This window comes from Choloepus didactylus, chromosome X (genome assembly GCF_015220235.1).
Source record: "Choloepus didactylus isolate mChoDid1 chromosome X, mChoDid1.pri, whole genome shotgun sequence".
Taxonomy (NCBI): domain Eukaryota; kingdom Metazoa; phylum Chordata; class Mammalia; order Pilosa; family Megalonychidae; genus Choloepus; species Choloepus didactylus.
The window spans coordinates 163,580,563-163,599,080 of NC_051334.1; the positions used below are offsets into that span (position 1 = coordinate 163,580,563).

Consider the following 18,518-nt stretch of genomic DNA (forward strand, 5'->3'; position numbering starts at 1 on the left):
AGGAAACCCAGGTATGGGGAAGCAAATACCCTTTCTTGATTGGATTCTTCTCCCTAGAGTCTTGGAAGATTTAGTTTTAGATTCAAGATCCTTCAGTCTGTATTCACAGCATGCCCATATGGACCATCTCTCTATGGTATACATTTTCCTTGGAAGTGAGCTTAAAAACAAATATTTCTATTAAAATAAAAAAACAAAAGGCAAAACAAACAAGCAAAAAACAACTTAGTACTGCAGATGAAGGAAGATGGGGGGAGAAATTGCATTTCCCATGCTACTTAAATGTTATAGATGAAAAAGACCAGTAGGGAATGTCAGGGTTAGGATTTTCTAAAGAGTAAACACCCATATGTCATACTGATTCTGCGAATGCTATTTCATAAAATATTTATTGAGCACCTACAATGCATTAGTCAGAGATAAGCACTGAGGATGAAGAGGTGACTTAGGCAAAGTACTTATCTTCAAGGAGCTCACAGTCTATGGGAGAAAACCCTTAAACTATACTATGATTGCAGGACCACTGTGTTTGGCAGTAGCATAGCCTGGTCCGTTAAGAATAATGCGTATCTGACACAGGACTATGGCTTTGTTAACAAAAGATGGGTATGCGGTTAGCTACACTTCTGGTCCTCCATTCAAACTATAAGTTTAGGTGTAGAAAAAGGGTGAACTGAGCTCTGCAATGAATTCGGGATACAGCTGCTAAATCTAACTACTGTTCTTTTGGCACTGTTAACTTGGCTAGGTTCTGCCTGGGGGTCAAAGGCTGCCAAATCCTCATTTAAGACATTGCTTTCCCAAAGAAAAATAGCTATAATGGAAATAGCTGAGGTCTTACATAAACTCATAGCAATATAACACACACATTACCTTTAAATAGGACCCATAGAATTTTGTTACATATGGACTGTCAGACTTAAAACAGCTATTTTTTGCTGTGTCTTTTATCTTCTGTTTCCACAAGATTTATAATTTTAATATTGCCGATTTGACTCTGTACTAATGCTGAATTTCTTTTAAAACTTCTCCAAAAGAGCCTTTCTCAACATTTTAATTGTTTGACTTTTCCTTCATCAATTTAAGCCACAACTTTCCTGAGCCTTGGTTTTGTCAACTATAAAATGGGGGCAATGAAGGACAAATCATCAGATAGCATGAAGGACAAATCACCAGATAGCAATAAGGCCAAAATGAAATAAATACATGTGAAAGCAGGAACCTATTTGGCAAATTGTCCCTGTTTTAAATCTGAACAAGAAGTCTTATGGTCTTGGATCTTAACTTCGAGATGCTCTATCTTGGAGAAGTTAGAAGACTAGATGAATCTTCTCACAAAATAAGATTAGGGGAGGGGAATGAAAGTGAGCTGACTGTGACAGAGTAGCCTACTGATATCCAAGGTTAATTTGGCTCATCAGGCTAGTTTCCCTTAGCTCTTACTTAGCCTCTCACTCTCTCTCTCTCTCTCATTCTCTCATTCTGTTACTCACTTGGTTAAAAATGTTGACTTGCTGGATGAAAGGAAACTACTCCTTCAGTTGAAAGGGGGGCGGGGGCTGCAATCATGAGTGCCTTCATTGTAGAAAAGGGTTTTTGGACTGAGAGGACAGCATCTAGTACCAGCATATATGGGTGTAAGGGACACAACTAAAGACCAATAATCAATGGTAAACAATAAAATATTTTATATGCCATGACACAGGTACATAAACTTCTCCATTTCTTTACAAAAATTTTAAAAAGAACATTCTGTATATATTTTGACAGACAGAACTGTCCAACTTCTATGAAAAGATTGAGTATGGGTTAAAAAAATCATTGAGGTTAAAAAAATGTATTCATTTCAACAATTTCAAAATATTGAGTTATGCAGTTAAAGTGATTACCAAAAACTTTCACTAAAAAAATTGATTAATCATGTTGAATTTTAATTCATTAAGTATTTCAAAATTTAATTATATTGCCTAATATTGCCTGTAATTTCCTATACATGGACAATTACCTGCCAACAAATTTGTAACTGGGCCATTTTCTGCATATGGGACAAGTCCTATACATTATTCTTTTTTACCTGTTATCTATAATTTCTAATTTATTAATAAGCCATTCAAATTGAAATCTCTAAAAGTTATTATATTTTAGGACACCTCTCAATTTTCCCACACATATGCCAGGATGGTGACTAAGGAAGCACCATTTAACTTCCATTTAAACATGTATGGCAATATATATTGTCATTTTGATAAAAATGACTTTTAGTTATGGGAGGGAGATTTATAAGTTAGCAAATCTAGAAAAAGAAGCAATACACCAAAATAAGTCAAGAAACCAACTTCAGTAATACAGATGTCTATTTTATTAAAAAAGTTACAAACAGGTGGACTGCAGGGTCGTCTTACAAAATGACAAGAATGAAAACTATTGGAAAATTTTTGCTTTTACAAATCTTTATAGGTCATTGTTCAATGTTTGTACTTGTTATTCCAGATTTTACTTTTCACTGATAAAGTTACAGTACATTAGATCCATAATAGGTTACGTGACTTTATTTGCAGAGCCCTACTGCAGTGATTTGAACAACTCCTAAACAGATGCCATAGTAAAGACAAGACATATATTGCATCTAATATTAATTTATTATTCTAATAAGCAACTTGACATGCAATCTATTGAGGAAGCTAAAATAACTTTTGGTCCCTTTTCTTAAAATGTGCTGGAGAAACCACTTTTAAATCACTTTTCCCGATTCCTGTCATCCTAAGTGAATTCAAGTCAAATTTGCTGCTGAGGTCAATGGCAATGAACACTGCAATTTCTTTGGGAGAGAGAGAGAAAACTACACATAGGAACAAAATACTGTATTTAAAAAATCAGTAATCTGCAGAAAATTTAAATCATTATGAATTATTTGATTCCTTTATAATTTCACACAGCTAATAAAGAACCATGATCACTTAACCTACTTTGAATTGAGCGTTTGGTTTTAAGTTTGGTATTAAAGTGCAAACTTAAATTAGGTACTCATTTCAAACAGTTTAGAAGTACTGAATAATGTTTCAATTGCCTCCACCCTTACAATCTCACCATAAAATTCAAAAGTTAAGAACAAGATTTCACTTTGAGGGAATTTGATCAGGAATCAAATGCAACACGATTTAAAAAAAGGAAATCAAAGTTTAATGAATTTCTACTCAATAATTAATGGTCATGCTGACCCATAAATCACATGAATGTAGATATCACTTTATTTGAACATTACACACATATAAATTTAAAATTGCCACACCCTTTCATAAACCATCCATCACTGCATATATTAGAGCTTTCCTTAACAAAGTTATTGAGCTATCATTATAGTTCAAAAGTATAGTTTTGGTTTTTTGTTTTTGTTTTATTTAGAAGCATGTTCAAATGACTAAAGCTGGGCTCCTAAAATCGAGAACTTTGGTGCAGTAGGTGAGCTGCAGTTACTAACTTCTGCAAATTAAAAGCACACAACTAAAACCAAAGGAAAACCCAACAACAAAATACTGTCAAACTTACAAAATTTTAAAATCATTGCTAGAAAAAGCGCTCTTTGCCATGATGTTAAAACTGAACCAAAAGATCATACTTTATAAGTTTCCTGTTTCTATACCTGTGTCACTGTTAAAATGTTCAAGTATTCAGACAAAATGTGCTGATATTAGGTAAACAACATGGAAGGCAATGGCTATTAGAAGCACATTTGCAAAAAAAAAAAAAAAAAGCCCAGAGACTTGGTGCTATTCTCCCTCCTTTTACACAGATTTTGTCTCTACTACGAACATGCTTCTTGAGAAATAACTAAAAAGCAATTGTGATAGTGCAAGAAAACTTTAACAAATATTGCTTTAAACTATTATTCAGAAGGACAAATATTAAAAACTAGAAAGTGTATATGAATTTATTTGAATTTCATTTACATGTGCAGAAGTTGACTAGATATCAATTACAAGCCTGACAGGCAAAGCCGAGCTATCTCTGTTTAGATATACAATTAATTTACCATGGATACAATATCCCTTTTCAAAGGCATTGCTAAGTAGGTCATAACTAAATTTAGAACTTCACAGAAAGGAAAATGTTACTGCTGCAATTTGATGCTGTAAATGAGATTAAAACATGTGAAAACCTAATGGAATTGAATGCTTAACTCTTCAGCTCAATGCTCTACAGTCTATTTCAAATATCAATTGTAACTTTCAGAACATGTTAAGTACAAAATCACATCACAAACTGTACTTGAAGAAAAGGGATATTACATCCATACAGGTAAAACGTGATCTTCAGTTTCTTTTTACAACACTGCCACACGTAAACAACGTCTCAAAGTATTAGCCAACCATTTAAGGAGAAAGATTTTACAAATAGAATGAAGCACTGGTGCGAGGTAATATACAGAAGTAACCATTTGTTTAAGGCTCAATTTTTTTCTCCATTATAACTTTCTTTTAAAAGGCATTGAGTAGGTAATACTGAGTTTGAGTATTTAATAAATACAAGTTGAGAGACTGATTAAAGAAATCAATTAAAATATTAAAAATTAATCCTTGCATATTAGCCATCAATAAGAACTTAGAAAGCTATAAAAGGACTGATTGATAAAGAACAGATTTTAAACATATGGTAAACGTGCTAAGCATTTCTGTTTAAGGTCAATGGATCTTGAAGGCCAAAGACCTTATGCACTTAATTAGATGTATGGCAACATGCTGTAATAGAGACAGGTTTACCAAGGCTCAGTTCTGCAACCCAGGTTGTAAAGTTCTCCAAAGCAGCATCTGTGCAAATTTCCTCTGAGTTTTATCTGCAATTAAGATTAAAAAAAAAAAAGTCATTAAAATGTAGAAATATGGACTACAGTTTAAAATAAGAATGCTGACAACAGATCAATACACATATGGAAGTTGTACCAGTATAACTACCTTAAGGTGGAATTTCACTGTTTCTCATCAATTTATATAAAAAAACAAACAAAAAAAACAGTTTTGTGTGGTCCTGAAAAATCATTTAAAATTAGAAACACAGTAATAATGCTTTAGATTTATAATATCATACCGTGTGTGTGTGTGTGTGTGTGTGTGTGTGTGTGTGTAACTACTCTGGTTTATTTTTACATTAGTATACTTTATACTGCTATTATACTTTACACAATATTAAAAATGCTCTTACTGGTTTAAAACATCTTATAGTATAAAAAGTGTTGTAAATGTTACTTCTACTTTGAACTTGATCTCTTCATATTTTTAATTGGAAAGGATATTAGAATTAAATGCATATAAATTATAAGCTAACTAGACTTTTCAAATGTAGCATCTTAAGAATTAAGAATAAGAAAATGATACAATCCAGGGTCCAGATATTGAGCACCTATTAGGCGCCCTGGCTTGGGCTAGATTAAAAGTGACAGTAGCCATATGCATTTCACATTCTGGTCTGCTCTCTGTTTGGACATCCTCCCAACCATAGGAACTTCTCCTGTGATTAGGATTCCTCAGTCTCTGCTCTTACAGATGATACATTTGCTCCCTTTCAGTTAATTCTGGCGGTGGGAAAAATCTATCATTCAGACATATCATCTTCCACCGGCATGTTATTATCACCAAACAGCTTCTACAGGAGTGGAATTATGTTAGTTTTTACGTAAAAGGTAAAAAAAAAAAAAAAAGTTAAATAAAGCCAGAAACAAAGAGAACAGCAACTATGAAAAAATGACAAGTGAACCCAATTTAAGATCATTCTAAGGATTGCCAATGGTTATAAGTGCATAATTTTAATGTCATTTGATAGCCACACTTCTATTAGTGTTCAGTGTATCTGAGAGAACTCTTTAATATTAGCAGCTACATCATAAAAATGATTACTCTTAAAGAAGATCCCTCTTCTCATTATTAATGAAATTCTGCCTCTTAAACACATTAGAAAAATAGAACAATAAAGTTTGCCCTTTAGAAACTCTTATGGAAACATTTTCTCCTTTTCTTAATGAATATTAAGACTTCTTTTTTGCATTGAAGGAAATTGTTAACTAGGATGGTGGTTATGTAAAATTGGGCAAATCCAGTTTCCCCACCATTAAAATAGGGATAAAAATACTTTAGTCACAGGGTTGTAAATATAATGTCATATGTGAAAGTATCTTATAAAGTATAACTGGCTACACAAATGTGAGGTATTGTTTCCATTTCCCAACTAGGTTATACATTTCAAGACGACCAGGATTATGCCTTTAATATCCTAAGGATTTCCATATTTTTAGCCTAGTTTAAATTTCTGTACATATTTGAACACAGCAGTATTTCATCATATATACAATTCATAGTGAAGACTTTTTAGCAATTCATAGTGAAGACCTTTTAATTCCCTGATTAATTTGAACTAATAAGTTTGCTATGAGTTTTAATCTACACTTTCAAAAAAAACAATTGTAAACAGTTTGGGATTTTCAAATATGGTTATGGCTCTTAAATAATGAAGACTTGTAATATGAGACAACTTAATATTTTAGGCATTCTCAGAAGTCAAATTGAGAAAGTAAAATAGTTCTTATTTATTTCTAGCCAAAATAAACATTAAGAACACAAACAGCCTACCACCCATAATCTACATTAAATAAAAGGTGATATATTTATTACTTTACACCCTCCAAAACCTGGTTAACATTTGGTCTATTCACATTCCGCAGGATGACAATACTCCAGTGAAATTAAGGGACACAGATAAATCCCTGGGCCAGACTCAACAATATTAATAATAGGCATACTTTCAAACAAATTGTTCATACCAGCTCCTTTGCAAGAGGGTAATAAATTATAATTCTCTGCAGTAATTAATCCTGAAGCAAAAGCTTGCATTAAGCAAAAAGGACGGTCTGTCTCAGATTAGAATTTCACAGAATGCAAAATGTAAATGCTATTGCTCCACACTGTGACAGCAACATTTTCAGTGCACTAACACTCATTCATTAAAAAAGTATATCCCAGAAGCTTTAAAAGCAGCTGGTCAAACTAGTACTTTTTAACTCTCAGGATATCACGTCCAGACATACATTGCAAAGTATGACTTGCTGCTTGCAAGCTAGAACACAAATTATCCCTGTTTTTACTCTCAAGTTTCCAGGAAGGCACCCAACAAATCTTAACTCTGGAAGCTTCTACTTATATTCTTGCTTAACTGCTTGGTTTCACTTTTTTACTTTTTGCCAATAAAATTTTATTATGGGAATCTAAAAATAATAAAAGAAAAAGAGAGAGTCCAAACTTTTTGCTCAGGAAATTATCGAATAGGGTCTCCCTAGTGTGGTAAATTGGTACACTAGAGTACCAAACACAGAACTGAAAGAACAAAGATCATTATTTATATGTCAGCATGAAGAAAAAAGGGCGATTCTTGATTCAAGGCTAGCACATCATTTCATGTGGCAGCAGAATGGCTGAGACATTAACAAAGGCCCCTGAAAGGCTTAGCAGTTTATGAATGTCATTTTAGCTTAGCTGGACTTACTATTTCTAAATATAATGTAATTTACTGGCATTCTTTCTCTTTTAAGCAAATATAAATGTGCAATCATAATTGGTTTTAATTTTTTCCAGTTTTTGTACATATGATATTCTAAGGGATTAACTAAAGGACTTTTCTTTTAAATGAACTTCCCTTCACATTTTTTACTTGGCATTTTTATATCCAGGTTAAATGTTATATTAGTAAAACATCATGCTGGGATTCTATTGCTAGAAGTTATGTTTTTGTTAAGTATCTTCCTGTTTCTTTACCCTAATCTGCATAATAATCTCAAAGTTTATGGGGGGGGTGGGAGGCCTAGGTCATGAAAAATACTCATGTGTCTGTCACCTGTTAGAAAGCAAAAGCTGAGGCTGTGGCACAGAATCACTGAATGAAGGTGGAACCATGCTTTAAAGAAAGTATGTGTCCTAAAATTGACGGTGAACTCAGAGTAGAAGGGAAGGGCTAAGCTATTTTTCTTATGTTCCAGACTTTCCTAAATCTTCAAAGGTTATATTAATTTGATGAGCTCAATTCTGAAATCTCAAACAGTGTGTGACCATATCCACTGATAAGCGGCAATGTGAGCTGCTGATCCCATTTGCTTGCTTTGAATTAGACCAGGTAGGACTGCTGCTCTCAACTCTAAATTGCTTTTTTGCTGAGCCTGATATTCCTATGACTGTAGCTAATCAAAGGAATTTGGAAGTATGCTTTTTGGTAGGATAAGTTTTTCCAACAGCTGACAAGACTTAAGTTTTTCTTAGTGATATTATCTTCTGAATTTCAGAATTCCACTGAGAAATAATCCCACAAGGAGAATCTTTCCTGTAGTATGGCTAGAACACTTCCTCAGTGGCAATGCTCCAACTCCATGATGCAATTTTTGTTAATTCTACTGATGGCTCCTTCTAAACCAGGGAGGTAATGGAGTAAAACTGAATGGCTCATATGCATTTCATTCTGCAATAAAAGCCTAATCTTGAGGTTAAAAGGATGCAATTAAAGAGGGAACAGATATACAAAGAGTCATTCTAATCACCAACACCTCCACACCCAAAGTAGCTCTAACTAGGCACCTCTTCATTCTGAACAGTCCCAAACCATGAACCTTGTGGCGGAAGGTGATGGTCTGGGAAAATAAGGGGCAGTGGTGAAGGCAAAGCAGCTCTGCCCTTCCCTTCTACCCCAGGTCCACTGTAGACCTCTATGGTACATTCCACTCCCAAAGCAGCTTCCTCCTCCTTTCAAGAGCTCCCTGCCACAGGATCCACTTTGGCTTACCATGTGTAGTGGATGACAGATGAGCATTTAAAATAAACTATACCCCTTCCCGCAACTCAAACTGACATGCAAAATACAGCAGGGAAAAAGAAGGTATCTAACAAAACTGTAACTTCTGCCACAGAATTCCACCTTAGTGTTTTACTGATATGAATATTTAACGTGGATATGAAAATGCCAGCACTTTAAAGTCCAAAATGTGATTTAGCTTTGATGATTTTCCCCTCACATTTGCTGAATCCCCAGCATATCTTAAAAACTGAAAAAAATGATTAAAAACTATTCTGAAATGTGGACATTTTCATTTATGAAAAAAAAAACCCTGAAATGCTAATCAATTCCATTGTATTTAGAAAAAGTAAGTCCAGCTACACTAAAATGACATTCATAAATGGTTAAGCCCTTCAGGAGCCTTTGTTAACATCCCAGGCATTCTGCTGCCACGTGAAATGATGCACTACTCTTGAATCAAGAATCTCCCTTTTTCTTCAGGCTGACATGTATAATGAACTGGGGCTGACATAAATAATGATCTTTGTTCTTTCAGTTTGATTCCTAGTGTTTGGTACTCTTATGCACCATTTTCGCTTGTTGGGAAAATCTGTTCCATAATACACTGAGAAAAATGTTATAAAATCTTGCAGAAGACCTTCAAACTGTAGAGAAGAATACCTTTTTTATTCCTGTTTTATTTTTTGTTACTTTTATCACTGCTGGACTGAGATATAGGAATCCTTGAAAAATAACTTTTGAAAAAAATTCAATTTGTCAAAGGGATCTAACCAAATTGTCACCTTTAAGGGATACATTTATTGTACTTCCTCCTCCCTTTCAAGGAATAGACAGAATATTTTAGGGTATTATTTTGCTCATTCCTGGCATTCCCTCCGTTTGGAATCCACCTCCATCCCTCTCCTACCCCACCTCAAATCCTTCCCATTTTTCAAGGCTTGACTCGAATGCTACTGCTCCCCAAACCTCTAAGTGGTTTTCAACCACGGGTGATTTTGTCTCCCCACTCCAGGGGTCATTTAGTAACATCTGGAGATTTTTTTAGTTGTCACAACTAGGGGATGGGGATGTGCTACTGGCTTCTAGTGGGTAGAGGCCAAAGATGCTGCTAAACAACCTACAATGTGAAGGACAGCCCCCACGACAAAGAATTATCCAGTCCAAAATGTCAATGGTGCCAAGGCTGAAAATCCCTGCTCTAGGTCGATGTGGTCTCTCCTTTCCCTAAACCCCTGCAGCACTGTGTTTTACTTCTTTTATAGTATTATTAGATTATTAACAAAACATCCATTCTTAATAACAGTATACCTAAACAGCCAACTGCCCACTATTTACACCAATACAGAGGGGCTAGATACAGTTGATAAATGTAGTCCTTCAAAGCACTTTATGCTAAGCTCCCCGGTAGAGTAAGGAAGCCAGGCACGAAGACAGTGCAGAAAGAATCTGGCCATGCGTCCAAACTTACACTAAGATTACTACCAGTGGAGGTTAAAAGTGAGGATACAATCCTGGGAGCCATGCATATAAACAGATGTTCGGCAAGATACTGGTGACCCAAATTGAAGGGTCGTAACAAATAAATGTGAGAAATTATCAGAATCAGTTCTTAGAGCATAAATAAGCTTTAACTCTCAACAAGGAGCAACCAATTAACAGTTAACAATCATAGTCTTTCTGACTTCTTTGTGTCTTATTATTTCTAAATTGGACAAAGTACTCTTCTAAATATTAAGGACAAACCTTTCTCAAATCACCTTTACCTGTCAAAGTTTGATCCTTAAGATAGATATGCGACTTGAGAGACTTCACAGCTCCATGACTCGAGCTATAGAAGTCAAAATCTATTGCCTAATTTTAGATAAGTAGAGTGAATGCAACCACAAACTTTACTGGTCTCAGATTACAGATTGCCATATAAATCCATTCAATCTTATTTGATGTCAGAAGGAGAACTGCATATAGTGTGCTTTGTTCTAAAAGAACTTGGTCAGGGAATTCCCTTTAATATTTTCGGAAATTCAGCTGAATAGGTATTTTATTTCAAGGCCTACACCTTCATGTGTGTATTCTGCTTACAAAAACAAAAACCAACCCCAAAAAACTGCAGGCAACTTGCCCCCTTACTTAAGAAATAGGCAATTATTGGTATTAATATTTTCCAATTTTTAGTATAGTAATGAATCAAAAACATAGGACTTAAACACAGTTGGTTTAAGATATAAAAAATATAAAAGGAAGAAAACTATGTATTCATTCCTGTAGATAGCCAAACACATTAAAATAATTTAGATCACAAAAAATTGCAAAATGAAATAAATTCAAAAATAATTCACAAGGAGCTTTAGAAATTATCCATTTGTCAATTTGACTGAGACAGCTGGCCCTATACATGGATGAGACCAATTTTATTCAGTTTACTTCCCATATTTGTGTACATTAACGATGAAAAGAAAATTGGGAACATTCTGTGGGAGTTGGTTAATTTTTTTATAAAGATTAAAAAACTAAACACTTGTACACTCATGTCATCTGACCAGTTAAGAAGTGTCAGATAGAGAAATAGAGTGTAATGGTAAAGACACAATCACCAGAGAACTTGTTCAAACTGGAAGCTGGCTTACAATTTAAACAGGGAGATTGCAGGAGCAAGAGCATGGGACTTGCTCACCTACATCCACCTGTCTCAAGAGGAATGTAATGCTAAATGCGACACTATCAACAAAATATATGCTGGACTATAGCTTGAACAGTGACTTTGTAAGATAACAAATGTAGCTAGACATAAGAAAATAAAGGAGTTTTCATCATATCCTTGTATGCTAAAAGACTGACAACTACAAGCATTTGAATAAAGCACTGTTGTCATCCTTCATTTTCAGAGATGATACTACCTGGTAGGAGACCGTGTCTGCAAAGATAAATTAGGGACTGTTAGTCTTTTCTCCAGGGAGCACATATAAAGCCAGAACTTTGATTAGGAATCATCACTATGATCTGAAATGCCTGTTGCCATTTGCAACACTGCCTCCTAGACTTGAGGTCAGCCTTGGTTCAGAAAGATCAATTCCATTCCTGATATTGTCAGGCTAGTATGGCATTTGCTGTCATTTCTCAGTCATCCACAATACTGGTTGTTTGATCTTATTATCTAAGTGTTACTGTCTAAGTGAGACTATTCTGGCCAATTAGAATGTAGATTAAAAGATTAGGCTATGAATAAAATAATTTTATTTTAAATGCTCAGCAAGTTTATATAACCTTAGTTTTTCAAAAACTTATTCATTTAAAAACGTTTTTTAAGTTACCATTTAACTCCATGAAAGGTTTGAGGCTTTTCTTATTGCTCTTGCTGACTCCATTATTTATTACTCCAAATAAAAATATTTCCTGTGCCTCGGATGGTCTTTTCTAACACATCAAGATGATTTAACCAGACTCTCATTCGAACCATATATTCACTGTGAAGTCAAGGTACACTGTGGCACTATAATTTGTTATTATAATCAGAGGTCACTTAAAGCCCTTGAATGCAAGGTACAGGTGAACTTGATAAAATAAACATCCTGTTAAATCAAGCACTTGGGTGATTAGTAAATTGAAGATTTCAATTATCGCAGCTCTCTAGCCCAGGATTTAAAGCCTAACAAACATAACAAAACTAATCATCTTCTGAAATATTATTGAATGTCATCCTGTGCATTTTGTATGCTAAATCAGTAAGACAGGAAAAAGATGTATATTTAACTCACTCTAAAGAAATGTCAATAAAGCAGAAAGGGAAGAACAGTAGCTCACTTTGAAAAATAAATCTTGGTAATGGGAATACAGGCAATTTTTCATCTTCTTTATGTTTATCTGTATTTTTTTGGATTTTCTGCACTGAATGCTGACTGCTTTTGTGCTAAGGAAAATGTTATTTTAGAAATAAAGAAAGGAATAGACTTAAGGTAGTGCAATGTGTACTAATATTAACCAATCTTTTGTCATACTTGAGCAAAAGACAGAATACCACCTGGCTCACACATTTCCATCAACAACTAACCTGCTCGGTATGGCCATGATTGAGGTTATCTTTTTTACTGGACAACACAAGTTGTACAACACTGATCTTGCTTCTCGGGCAGGGATGAATAGTTCATTTGCCTGACGATCTCAGCAAAAAGTTCATCCACCATTGATTTACTTTTTGCCGATGTCTCCATGAAAGGACAGCCCCATTCTTGAGCCAGAGCTCTGCCTTCTGAAGACATAACCTCTCTTTCTGGTTCCAGATCCACTTTATTTCCTACTAAGATTAGTGGGACTTTTTCATATCTCTTCACTCTGACAATCTGATCTCTCATTGGCTTGATATCCTATTCAAACAATCACAAAGAGAAAAAAATTATGCTGCTTATATAATCATAACAGAAATATTAAAATATCACAAAAAGTTATCCTTCAGTGAGAATATTTAGCTGTATCCAAACTAAAATCATGTACCCAAATAGAGAAAATATCTTCTCCACTGAATTAAGAACTAGATCATTTCTATAGGCCCTACCTAACAGATTTATGTGAAGAATACTAGAAAACTTAGGTTGCATACTCACCTTAGGATTCATATAATCACTTCTACCCCCCAGTCTGGTACTGATTTAAAAAGTAAGTTCCCCAAATATGATTAACCCATTCATACATGAGGATGTTTGGCCATCTCCGTAATCCTGCCTGCTTGTCATCATCACTCCTGGTAACACCTGTTATCCTAGCACAGGATTGCTGCATCTATGCATTCCTAGCCATTTAGCAAGAGCGCTTGAGAGAAAGTGTTTTAGGTGGGAACAAAAACACTTTAGAATTTACCTAGAAGACCAAAATTAAAAACAGATTAATACACTTAAAAGTTCTATTTAAAATTTAATGGTATGCCTTTATCACAGTAAAAGCAAATATCTTAAAATACACTTAAATTCACTTTAAGTGAGCAACTCCTGAGAAAGACAATGAAAGGGGATTCTGGGGTGGAAAGAAGTCTTATTTTCTTCATATATCTTTGTTTTTACTACCTGAATTTTTACATATGTATTACTTTTTCTAATTAAAAAGCCAACTAATTACAAAAAAAAGTAATAAAAAGAGTATTAATTCTCCAGGAGCTTCAATTTAGGTAGTGAAAAAGTACTGATTCAAGATGATATTATAGATTGAATTCTAACACCACAATTTTTTTTAACTTAAAAGGTTTGACATAAATATAAAATCTGTTTAATTTGACCAGTTACAGTAAACACAGAATATACACGGGCACAATCAAGGAAAAACAGAGTACTGAAAATTCAGGGGAAAATACTATTATTCAATATTTGCAACAATTTTGTTGGATCATGTATCAATTCATTCTTCTAGGTTAAGCTTCTTTTCCCTGTGTTCTTATGGAAACACAAATTCAGTCGAGAATACAAACTTATGGCATTTAGGCTCAAAAGAGTAAAAGTCTCTGTTGAAATGATGGCACAATTTTTCACTCCCCATTTACGTCAATAATAGAAGTGGATATAATGGATATCTTATGAAAAACCCTTCAAGAGATTTCCAGCCCCGAGAGAGTCAGCTAATAGAATAACAAATCTCCTGAGGATCCTTTAGAAAGAAAATGCCTGTCAAATAGCACCTTTAGTACTTTGGCACTTTGTGGGGGAAAATGCTTTTATGATACTATGGCTTTGGAATTTAAGCCTACATAAAATGAACTTTAGTTTGGTTGCAATAGATTTGATTCATTTACTCAGAACTTAACATCTTAAAAAAAATTCAGAAGTTGCTATATTAGTCAAGTTACTGGAAAAGTTTGCCACAGTACTTTAATTTAAAATACTAAGGAAAGTGAAATTAGTAAATTGCATTGGCTAAAGCACTTAGTCTCTTAAGTAAACAACATTAAGTGCATAGCTTTAAATGCAGAAAAAACATCCATTTCCTAAGTCAATGAAAGTCAATATAATGGGTCAATATGAGGTTATTTATTTTCAAGGAATAAACAGCAACATTTATTGAATCTCTTAAAATAACGTTAAACCTTCAGTCTGTCTCACAGTGAAGGACAGGACAGATTTTCCTAAGAAATTGGACCACATCCAGTTTGGCCACCCAGCCAAGGAAAGAAATCTGCAGTTTCAATAAATATAGTCAATGCGACCAGAAACAATTTGGACCTAGGGCACAAAAAGGAGAGCCATTCTTACTTTTTTGTTGGTTATTAATTCTGGATATAGTCTTTACAATTAATAACTCCCCTTTATATCACACATCCTAAGTAAGTAAAATGCCTAGAAGGCAGGTCTTGAGTTCTTTATCTTGCAGCCCTAAGATTTATGATTCTAGTTGAGAAACTTGGGTGAGAATAGAGAGGGGGAGGGGGGAAGCAGACAAGAGAGGCCTTATCTGTGCAAAAGATAATGGGATCAAAATACTTTTCCTTTCAAAGTGCTCTATTTGCCCGAGATTATCTGTTAAATATTGTGTTTTGTGGAACAGATTAATCAATACTTGTTGAATTGAACAAGCAACTTCAGAAGGTTTTATTCCAGGCTAAGTATACGCGGGCTGGCCTATCTATTTCTTGCTACTTTTCTTTGACTTAAAAACAACTTTAAAATATTTGTTGATGGCTGTTACTTTACTACTCTCTATAGAAACAACCCGATACTTTTCCATGTGAGGAGTAACCTCAAAAATGCCCCATGTCTAACTTTCAAAAGGAAAACACCGTCATTAACGCAGTTCAGGCAAACCAGAAGTAGATGTAGGATTACCACACCTCCTTCTAACAAATTACAAGACTTGGTTTGGTTACCTGAAAAGACTGTTGGTTAACCAGACTATAAACGAGGATGAATCCTTGGCCGTTTTTGATGTAGAGATCTCTCATGGAGGCAAACTGCTCAGTTCCTGCGGTGTCCAGAATTTCCAGCACGGAGGGGGAAGAGTCCACTTCGATCTCCTTGCGGTAAAAATCTTCAATGGTGGGGTCATATTTCTCAATGAAAGTCCCAGTGACAAACTGCACAGTAAGCGCAGATTTGCCAACCCCTCCGCTCCCTAACACCACTACCTTGTATTCCCTCATGAGTCTCACCTTCACCAACTCCTACCAGAGGAGGGGTGGGGGACAACACCCCGCTAGCTGCGGCGAGGCTAGGCGAGGCGGAAGGTGGGCGGAAATCTGCGAACTGGGGAGGAGAGTGCAGAGAAGCCGAGGGCCCAACGGGGGAAGAAGAGGAAGTTAAAGGAGGGGGAGGGGAAAGAGCGAAGTGTCAGGGTGGGTGGGGATGGGAGGGTAATGCCCTTCCTATAGGAACTGAAGCCCAGGCAGAGGGCGTGGGGACGAGGGCGAGCTCGGGAGGATGCCAGCGCGGGTGGGGAGACGAGACGTGCTCCTCCGTAGGAAAGTGGGGGGGGGGGGGGACACGTTGCAGAAAGGGGGCTCCCGCTGGAAGGCGGGCGTCCAAGGAGCACCCCTGCCCCGCCCTTCACACAAAAGTGGCCTAGGGACCCCGTTTCCTGCTCGCACTGCGAGCCGGCCCAGGCCTGCGGGCTCCGTTCCAGTCACTGCCGCCCGGGCGGGTCTCCGGGCCCCGGCTCCTGCGGGGGTCGTCCGGCCTGCGAGGGGGAGAGGGGCGCACGTTACCCTCCTGACCTCCGCCACCCCTCGCTCCCACCCGGCTCAGGCTGCCGCCGCCGCTTACCCTGCCGTCCGCGCCCGCCCGCCCGGGAGGCTCTGTCACTCCAAGGCCATGGCCACCGGCCGGCTCCTCGGTCTTACTGCCGCCCCAGAACTGTCGCTCACAGAGGAGGAGAAAGGGGTGGGGGGCCGTCCGGCCGCGGCGGCCACAGGGACTCCAGGCGAACCCACCTCTTTTTTCTCACCCACCCCCCACCCCCCAGCACACACCCGGAAGGGTTTCCCTGACACACTGGCTGAGGTGCCCCAGTTCCCCGAGACTGGACGGGATCACTTCCGGTGGGGAAAGTCCCACCTCTGCGGGGCGAGTGGGTGGCGGTGGGGCCGCGCCCTGCCTAGCGGGCGGGCTGGGGACAGTTTCGGCCCGGGACTGCGGCCGGGGCAAAGGGCCTCTCGGAGGACTTCCAGCGACCCCTATCCCGCCCGCAGCCGTTGCTGCTGACGGTCCCACCTCCCAACCCGGGGAAGCCCCACCACGGCTCAGGCTTCCCCAGCCAGGCCTGAGGACTGATCTCTCCTTGGCCAGGACGGGACCGCCAAGCGAATTATCTAGCGCCGGGAGAAGACCAACCATCCCTGGACTAGAAGTTGCAGGGAAAATAAAACGGCCGAGAAAGTTGATTCTCTTTGCTGGTATTTCCTTCACTTGATATTTTTCCATGAAATTCTTGCAAACCACCCCTGGACTTCACTATTGCTCTCATTTCCTATACGGTGTGTTACTTAGCCGTGCCTGGCAAATAATTAAACACAGAGGAGAAAGGAAGCGGGAGAGGATGCAGTAAAGGGAAATCTGGGTCAGAAAGAAAGAAAGAAAGAAAAAAAAACCACCCGATACTTTTATCATTTGACAAGTCTGCCTTGACCCCATCAGCAAATGCCGAAGTCACTCCTCTTTCTTATCACAAGGCTGGAAAACAACAGCATTAGAAATAGACTTATGGTACTAGACTCAGTTTTGCCTCCATTTGATGCTGACCACATAACAGAAAGGGTAACCGATATTCAGGGAAGAGTTGATTGGAAATTGTTTAGGCCTGCAGACTAATTTCTTTTAATCATTGATTATCTGCATGCATAGCAGTTTGCACTGCTGACTCTTCCACTTTAAAGTTTATTTTAATGGTCATCCTTCAGGGCCATTGAAATTCACAAGCAAATAATAACTAATGTTAGACACTAAGTTGCTATTTTTAGATAAAATCGGTACTTCTCACATATCTTTCACTCTGACGGCCTTCTATTTGTAAACTTCGTGTCAGATCCACAGGGCCCAGCATCAGAAGACTAGGTCATATTTTCAGCAGGTCACTCCCTTTTTAATTCAAGCATGCACCCGGAAACCTGAGAACCACGGTGGCCAGCCTAGTTAAATTAACTCCTAATTCCCTTACTTGCAAGCCCGGATGGACAGACTGTATAAAGAGATTTATTACCAAACCCAAATTGTTGGACACTAGAAAACCAGGCAAATCACAGTAGTGTGTCCCATCAAGAGTGTCCCCCACGTCACTTACAGTATCCAAAGGACTGTTTAGTCCAATTTCTCCTTGGCCCAGGGCTGCTGCAACCTCTCCAGCAAAGTCGCCAGCTCTGGCTCCAACTGGCCTGGGTCTTCCCTCATATCTGAGGCACTGCCCTCTGCTGGAAAAGGTTTGTTCTTTGAGTTATGAGTCTCCCCATAGGTCACCGCTCCTTTCACATGTGCTGTTGCCTGATTTGGAGCTCTGCTGCCCATCTCCCCGTCTAGCTGTCTCCAGACTGTCTGGTAGAATCCCCAGCCCTCCACCAGCCCTGCTTATAATTGAGTCTGGAAATTCCTTTTCTGATCCAGCCAGTGTTGAGCAATCTTAGCAAGTCTCTGCTCTATCTTAAACTGTCAAAACATGGAGCTCTTCTTTTTGAGGTCGTCCCACCTGTTGGCAGATGCAATATCTCTGAATGTGTTGGTCGTGATTTGTAGAGAGTT

The 18,518-nt window shown here is 37.6% G+C and overlaps 1 protein-coding gene across 2 annotated transcripts; it reads right to left on the reverse strand.

Moving 5' to 3' along the window:
• Positions 1–2,336: 2,336 nt before the first annotated feature.
• RAP2C (RAP2C, member of RAS oncogene family) lies at positions 2,337–18,117 on the reverse strand. Of its 2 annotated transcripts, XM_037822237.1 has the most exons (5): positions 16,554–18,117; positions 15,944–16,467; positions 15,662–15,808; positions 12,869–13,181; positions 2,337–4,831 (listed from the first exon to the last, which is right to left on the reverse strand). In XM_037822237.1, the coding sequence occupies exons 3-4, from the start codon at positions 15,734–15,736 to the stop codon at positions 12,903–12,905; spliced, it is 354 nt and encodes a 117-aa protein (XP_037678165.1). In that variant the 5' UTR covers positions 15,737–15,808; positions 15,944–16,467; positions 16,554–18,117; the 3' UTR covers positions 2,337–4,831; positions 12,869–12,902. The 2 variants fall into 2 exon arrangements, with proteins under 2 accessions (XP_037678165.1, XP_037678164.1); XM_037822236.1 differs by having other exon boundaries at positions 15,662–16,467.
• Positions 18,118–18,518: the final 401 nt, after the last annotated feature.